This window comes from Cervus canadensis, chromosome 32 (genome assembly GCF_019320065.1).
Source record: "Cervus canadensis isolate Bull #8, Minnesota chromosome 32, ASM1932006v1, whole genome shotgun sequence".
NCBI lineage: Eukaryota > Metazoa > Chordata > Mammalia > Artiodactyla > Cervidae > Cervus > Cervus canadensis.
In genome coordinates, this window is record NC_057417.1 from 32,253,399 (window position 1) to 32,261,032 (window position 7,634).

At 62.9% G+C, this 7,634-nt stretch overlaps 1 protein-coding gene across 1 annotated transcript; it reads left to right on the forward strand.

The window, feature by feature from the left end:
- Nucleotides 1-4,181: 4,181 nt before the first annotated feature.
- On the forward strand, nt 4,182-7,634 carry ACTB (actin beta). Its single transcript, XM_043455280.1, has 6 exons — nt 4,182-4,320; nt 5,057-5,185; nt 5,340-5,579; nt 6,026-6,464; nt 6,555-6,736; nt 6,867-7,634. Exons 2-6 carry the CDS (start codon nt 5,063-5,065, stop codon nt 7,008-7,010), a joined length of 1,128 nt encoding a protein of 375 aa, XP_043311215.1. The 5' UTR covers nt 4,182-4,320; nt 5,057-5,062; the 3' UTR covers nt 7,011-7,634.

Here is a 7,634-nt window from a genome sequence, read left to right on the forward strand (position 1 = left end):
TGAGACCGGGATGCCCCCCGGTCCGCCTGGGACGGCCGTTAGACCCTCTCGGGGGCGCCCCGTCTCAGCGCTGCGTCACTGCTTCTCTTCTGGAGGACGCTAGCAACTAGCCCTCCCAGCAGAAGGGCCGAGGGATCAGCAGGGGCTCAGCTGCGTGTGTGTAGAGGGGGGAAGTCCACGGAACCTCATGTCTGTTTCTGAAAAAATTCAACCAAGTAAGCCAGGCTGGGAACTTCCCAGGAGGAGGCTTTTCTCTGGGTGCCCTGGGGCACAGGAAGAGAAAGGGTAGTTTTGCAGGATTTTTTAAAACACTCCCAAGGAGGGTCAGAAGTTCCCGGTTTCTCCGGGGCAGGGATCCCCCTTGAATAGATGAGCGTCAGGGAGTTGGGGAGGCCCAGGGCGGGCTGAGGCGCTGGAGGCCGCCCGGTGCCGGCCCCAGGAGAGACTCTGGCTAGAGGCCTGGCCAGGGTGGGGACCGAGGCCTGGCTGAGGCCCAAGAGCACAGGGCCCGGCCCAGCCCTCCCGCCTCCAGGCTCCCCTTCGGCCGGCTGGGCACCTCCTCATAGGGCCTTGCCTCTCTCCTTCCGTCTGGGGCACCAGCACTGCTGTCTTGTGAGACCTGCCTCAGGGATCACACCTGCTTTTTTTGGGGTGTTATCTGGGCTGTTCCTCCCTGGAAACACGCCTGGCTGGTTGGTGCTGGTGTGCGGGATTCAGGAGTGGTGTGATCCAGGAGGCTGGGAATCCTGACTGGGTCGCTTCCCCTCTCTTGAGCAGGAGAGCTGCTGCTCTTACGGCAGAGGAGGGAGGGAGTCACGGGAGGCTTCCTGGAGGGGGCAGGCAGCCCAAGAGCTGGCCCTGAAGGCAGAGGGGGAAAGCTGGGCAGGAGACAAGAGGCACCTCAAGCCCAGTCCCTCCCAGGACCTCAGAAATCCAAGGTCCAGAATTGCCTCTCGAGACCATCCCGGGAAAAGGGGACGGGGCAGGGGAAGAGCAGGCCTGGGGGCCAGGACCCACTGTCCCGTGACCAGGGGCTCGGGCTGCTTTCTCCAGGCCTTGGGAGATAAGCGCTGAGAAGGGGGTTGGGACCTAGGAATGTACACTGTGGAGCAGCCTTTGATCCCCATCCCTGGGGACATTTTTACCCAGGGAGGGGCAGTGAGGAGCCTCCAGGCCCTACACCTAGAACCCTTCACTCCAGACTCCGGGCCTCAGTCGCCTCATCCGCAACAAGGGCTGTGCTTGCCGGAATGTCGCCCCTGGTTCACCAGTTGCCCCTTGCGGGGAACCATGGTGCACAGGGTCACTGCCCTCCTGGAGCCAACAGTCTGAGAGAGATCTCCTCCCCCATCTCTTCCTCTGAAAAATGGAGCCTGGGGTCCCCTAGGGCAGGGCGGCAGTGTCGGGGCGGGCTCTGGGGGGAGGCGGGGAGTGGTCCTCTGGTATGGGCTGTAAAGGTCCGCTGGCCTGGAGGCCTCTCAGGGAGGGGAACCGCAAGAAGGAAAGAAGAAAAAAAAAAAATAGCACCAGAAACACAAGTGCCGTCCCCATTGGCTGAGCCGCCTAAGGGCCCCGGGGGCTGGGTGCCGGCCTGCCCCAGCGACAGCTCGGAAAACTCCCTGCAAGGGCAAAGTTCCCGCGAGCGAGCGAAGAACCTGCTCACTTCCTCTCCTGCGGGCCTCCTCCCTCTTCCTCCGGCCGCTCCACTTCCTCTTTCCCTCCTGCTGCCTTTCTCTCTTCAGCTCCTCCCCGCCCCCCAGGCTGGCGACCCAGCCACCCCTTCAACCCTCCATCCTCCCAGGGTCCTTTCTCAAGGCCAAGGACACCCAGCAGGGTCACTAATGCACTGAGACCAGAGCCCTGGGGTGGGGGGGTGGTTCGGTGGGAGGAGGTGGACGCCGGACAGAGACCTGGAAGGACTCGCCTCTGGTCAGCGAGGCCGGCCCTGTGCAGTGGTCTTTGGTGGGAGGGAGGTGTATGCTGCAGATCCCAAAGGACTCCCTTCAAGGGAGGGGCCTTCTGGGATGGGTCTTGAAGGATGCATAGGAGACCACCAGGCTGCTGCAGACAGAGGCGGCCAGGAGTCCTCCAGCCTGCGGTGGGTGGGTGGGGCCCCTCGCTCGAGAAGAGGCGCAATGGCGGCCCAGACCCTGCATCCCAGGGAGCGGCCTCCATCTCCAGCCCACAGAGCTGCCAGGGGCCACCCAAGTCTCTCACGTATTGCCCCACGGCCCCGATTCCAGTCTGTCCGGCACCCCACCAGGCTCAGTGAACAGCCCTCATCAACTGGCAGCAAAGAGGCTTCTCACCGCCCCCCCCCCCCCCCCCCCCGCCACCCCATCCCCACCACAGCTCCTGAATCACAGAGCTGGCAGGACCCAGGGTGGCTGGCCAGATGCCCGTGACTGAGACACAAGGCCAGGGACAGGGCAATCTGGTCCCTGGGAGGCAGGGAGTGGATGGATTGGAAACATTCACCCAGGCCCCGGGCTGGTGCTGGGGGAGCTGTTGAGAGTGGTTCCCTGAGAATGCCAGCCTGCGGCTCTGAGCCTCAGGGCTCTGCTGCGTGCTGAGAGCCGGTCACTCTTCCTACCTGTTTGTGGCCTCGGCAACCTTCAAAGGCCCTGCCACCGGCCTCCTGCAGTGGGCTGGACCAAGCTGCCTCTTCCCTGGCCAGATTCCACATCCATATATGGACTAATCTTTCGCTGTTTTCAACACACACTCAGTGAGCACCTACTATGTGTAGCAAAGCCCTAGGCAGGCCTGGGGTGCCTGCAGACAGACCCCTGGGGGCCGGCAGGGTCCCCACGCGGCCCACCCTTGGCTCTGTGTGAGAATTCAGCGTGTGGCCACCTCTGAGAAGCTGCGTGTTCCCCCAGGCTGGGCTGGGTGCCGTGCTGGGATTCCACGGCCTCTTGGGTGTCTCTCTGCCAAACACTGACCACTGCTGCCCACCCTCTGGGGGGAGGGGGGCAAGCTCTCCCTGCTATCTGGCATGGCTCAGATCAGGGAAGCAGCCAGAACACTGTGCGGCACCCAGGTCTGGCCCAGTGTTTGGGGGGAGGCCCAGGGCAGGCGCAGGTGTGCTGGGTCTCGGCTGAGGGCAGCTGGTCTTCAGGGACTGTCACCGCAGCCCCCCACCCTCACTCCTCGCTGGCACGCTGAGTGTCCTTCCCCTCTGCTTGGTGGCCTCCAGATGGTCCAGGGCAATTCAGCTGCACGTGACAGGCAGACGATGGACAGTGGGGCCCGGGCCCCAGGGCTGCGCTGAATGGCCCGGCCTGCCTGCACCCAGTAGAGCTTGGCAGCTGCCCGGGTTAACGGCCCAGGCTTGGCCTTGGCTGGGTGTGACCAGGCAGTTCTCAGAGGCAGCCCAGCTCCATGGAAACGGTTCCTCCGTTCTACAGATCCCACCTCTGTCCAGTCCTGCAGCAAGGGAGGCTCGGCCAGCCGTTGGCCCCTGGGTGGGTTGGGGGTGGGGGGAGGCCTGCCCTGTCCCTGGGGACCGTGGTCCTGAAGTCCCTGTTAAATGGCCACAAGCCCCCTGAGTCCCCGGTGTCAACACAGCTCTGAGCCCCAGGTCTGAGTAATAATGGCCCCCTTAGCACACTGACAACACCCACTTAGCAAGCAGGGCACCCCCAGTCAGAGGCCCTCCTGTAACCCAGGCTTTCTGGACAGTTGAGCTAACGTTGGAAAGGGTGGGGGGCTCTCTGCCCACCCCTTCCCCCCACATCTGTTCCCTAAGCATGCACCCACAGCGACCAGGAACCCTGGCATCCGTGCTGACCCTTGCCCACCGGGGCGCTCGCTGCCCTGGGGCATCCACACCCGGAGGGGCCTGAGGTGGCGGGGGTCCCGTAGCGACAGAGGCAGGCTGGGTGCGGGCCTGGCCGCACGGGGCCGGACCTGGGGCAACTGCTCGGAGGGGCGGCTGCCCGGGGCTCGCACCCCTTGCCCGTGGGCCGCCCAGCACTCCAGGGAGGCCAACGCCAAAACTCTCTCCCTCGTCTTCCTCAATCTCGCTCTCTCCCAGTCCATCTCTTTCTCTTTTTTTTTGCAAAAGGAGGGGAGAGGGGGGTAAAAAAAAAAAAAAAAAATGCTGCACTGTGCGGCGAGGCCGGTGAGTGAGCGGCGCGGGGCCAATCAGCGCCCGCCGTTTCGAAAGTTGCCTTTTATGGCTCGAGCGGCCGCAGCGGCGCCCTATATAACCCGGCGGCGCGAGGCGCAGCCACCGCCGAGACCGCGTCCGCTCCGCCAGCTCAGGCCTCTCGCCTTCGCCGCTCCGCCTTCGCCGCCAGCCGACACCGCAACCAGGTAAGGGGCCCCCCGCGCCGGTCGGGCCACTGCTGCGCCGGGGGGCCGACGCCTCCTCCGGGCAGGAGGGCCCCCCGACCCCCGTGGACGACCGCCGGGCTGCAGAGAGCGGGCTCCTGCGCTCCTCTCGCTCGGGGCTGGAGCTGCGCTCGGGGTGCGCTCCATCGCGGCTGGGGACGCCCTGGATCTCTCTCCGCTAGCGGGCGGCTTTGCTCCTCCAGGGCGATCCCGGGGCGGCGGCGGGGAAGGGAGGGTGGGCGCGGCGGCGCGGCCCGGCGGAGTGGGGGCTGGGGTCGCTTCTGCGCGTGCGCGTGCGCGCTAGGCTCGGGAAGCGAGGGCGGGGCAGCAGGCCGGAAGGGGTGGGGCTGCCGTGGCGCGAGAGCGCCTGAGCGCACTTCCTCCCTGCGCTGCCGGCCGCCTGGCGGGCGTGGCCGCCGCCGCCGCGCGCCGGCCGGGTGGCGCTAGCGCTGGCGGGGCGGGGCGGGGCTGGCGCCCGGTGGGGAGGGGGCGGAGGCCTGGCTTCCTGCCGCGCGCCGCGGGGGCCGCCTCCAACCCGCGTTTGCCTTTTATGGTAATAACGCGGCCGGCCGGCTTCCTTTGTCCCTAATCTGGGCGCGCGCGCGCCGGCGCCCTCTAGCGGCTCGAAGGCGCGCTGCGCCGGAAGTGGGTAGGGCGGGGGCGGCCGCGCCCGACACCCACCTCACATCCCGGCTCACCGCCCGGTTGTCCCCTGCAGTTCACCATGGATGATGATATTGCTGCGCTCGTGGTCGACAACGGCTCCGGCATGTGCAAGGCCGGCTTCGCGGGCGACGATGCTCCCCGGGCCGTCTTCCCCTCCATCGTGGGGCGTCCCCGGCACCAGGTATGGCGCCAGCCTGGGGGTCTGGCTTGGTGGGTCGGTCCTGCGCTCTAAGGAGCTGGCAGGGAGGAGGGTGGGGGGAGGCCTTTTTGAGTGGGGGGGGTGTCGGTGAGATTTGGTCGGAGCTGAAGGCGCCTCCTCGCTCCTCTCTCCGCAGGGCGTGATGGTGGGCATGGGCCAGAAGGACTCCTACGTGGGTGATGAGGCTCAGAGCAAGAGAGGCATCCTGACCCTCAAGTACCCTATCGAGCATGGCATCGTCACCAACTGGGACGACATGGAGAAGATCTGGCACCACACCTTCTATAACGAGCTGCGTGTGGCCCCCGAGGAGCACCCCGTGCTGCTGACCGAGGCCCCCCTGAACCCCAAGGCCAACCGTGAGAAGATGACCCAGGTCAGTGGGCCGCCCGGCCTCACCTCAGCGCCCCTCCTTTCTTGCCCTTCTTTGCCACGCCTTTTCTCACTTATTCTCTCTTCTGCCATTTTCCTAGGACTTTCTTCTCTGAGCTGAGTCTCCTTTGGAACTCTGCAGGTTCTATTTGCTTTTCCCCAGATGGGATCTTTTTCTGGTGTTTGCCTTTCTGACTAGGTGTTGAAAGCATAAAATGCTGTGGGTGTAGGTACTAACCCTGGCTCGTGTGACAAAAGCCAACCGAGGCTGCTGCCAAGCGGCCTTGGAGTGTGTATTCAGTAGGTGCACAATACGTTCTGAAGTGAATCCCCATCCTGGGATCCCCAGCACACTTAGCCGTGTTCCTTGCACTCTTCTGCATGTCCCCAGTCTGGCCTGACTGCCCGCTGTGGCGTCCCAAGTATGACGTGGCCCGTCTCTCCCTACAGATCATGTTCGAGACCTTCAACACCCCCGCCATGTACGTGGCCATCCAGGCTGTGCTGTCCCTGTATGCCTCTGGCCGCACCACCGGCATCGTGATGGACTCCGGTGACGGGGTCACCCACACGGTGCCCATCTACGAGGGGTACGCCCTCCCCCACGCCATCCTGCGTCTGGACCTGGCTGGCCGGGACCTGACGGACTACCTCATGAAGATCCTCACGGAGCGTGGCTACAGCTTCACCACCACGGCCGAGCGGGAGATCGTCCGAGACATCAAGGAGAAGCTGTGCTACGTTGCCCTGGACTTCGAGCAGGAGATGGCCACTGCGGCCTCCAGTTCCTCCCTGGAGAAGAGCTACGAGCTGCCGGACGGGCAGGTCATCACCATCGGCAATGAGCGGTTCCGCTGCCCCGAGGCTCTCTTCCAGCCTTCCTTCCTGGGTGAGTGAGAAGGCCCGCCCTGCCCGCCCCACACAAAGGTCACCCTGTGGCCACACTGGAGGCTAAGTCTGCCTTCTCTGTCTTCCCCAGGCATGGAATCCTGCGGCATTCACGAAACTACCTTCAATTCCATCATGAAGTGTGATGTCGACATCCGCAAGGACCTCTACGCCAACACGGTGCTGTCTGGCGGGACCACCATGTACCCTGGCATCGCGGACAGGATGCAGAAAGAGATCACTGCCCTGGCACCCAGCACGATGAAGATCAAGGTGAGCGCCCAGCCAGAACTGGATGGGGTGCAGATGGGCGTGGTGGTTGTCAAGGCAGCCGCCCTGCCGGGGTTCCTCGTGCACGGGGAGATGATGCCAGGGCCCTCACTGCCCTTTTCTCTCTCCCCAGATCATCGCGCCCCCTGAGCGCAAGTACTCCGTGTGGATTGGCGGCTCCATCCTGGCCTCGCTGTCCACCTTCCAGCAGATGTGGATCAGCAAGCAGGAGTACGATGAGTCCGGCCCCTCCATCGTCCACCGCAAGTGCTTCTAGGCGGACTGTTGGCTGCGTCACACCCTTTCTCTTGACAAAACCTAACTTGCGCAGAAAACGAGATGAGATTGGCATGGCTTTATTTGGTTTTTTTTTTTTTGTCTTTTTTGATTTTTTTTTTTTTTTTTTTGACTCAGGATTTAAAAACTGGAACGGTGAAGGTGACAGCAGTCGGTTGGATCGAGCATCCCCAAAGTTCTACAATGTGGCCGAGGACTTTGATTGTACATTGTTTTTCTTTTTTTTTTTTTTAAATAGTCATTCCAAATATCGTGAGATGCATTGTTACAGGAAGTCCTTTGCCTTCCCAAAAGCCACCCCACTTCTCCCTAAGGAGAGGGGGCCAGTCCTCGCCCAGTCCACACAGGGGAGGTAATAGCATCGCTTTTGTGTAAATTATGTACTCCAAAAAAAATTTTGTTTTTAATCTTCGCCTTAATACTTGTTCTTTTTGTTTGTTTTATTTTGAATGGTCAGCCATCGTGGCCCCCTTTTTTTGTCCCCCAACTTGAGATGTATGAAGGCTTTTGGTCCCCCTGGGAGCGGGTTGAGGTGCGGAGGCAGCCAGGGCTCTCCTGTACACTGACTTGAGACCAGTTCAATAAAGTGCACACCTTAAACACA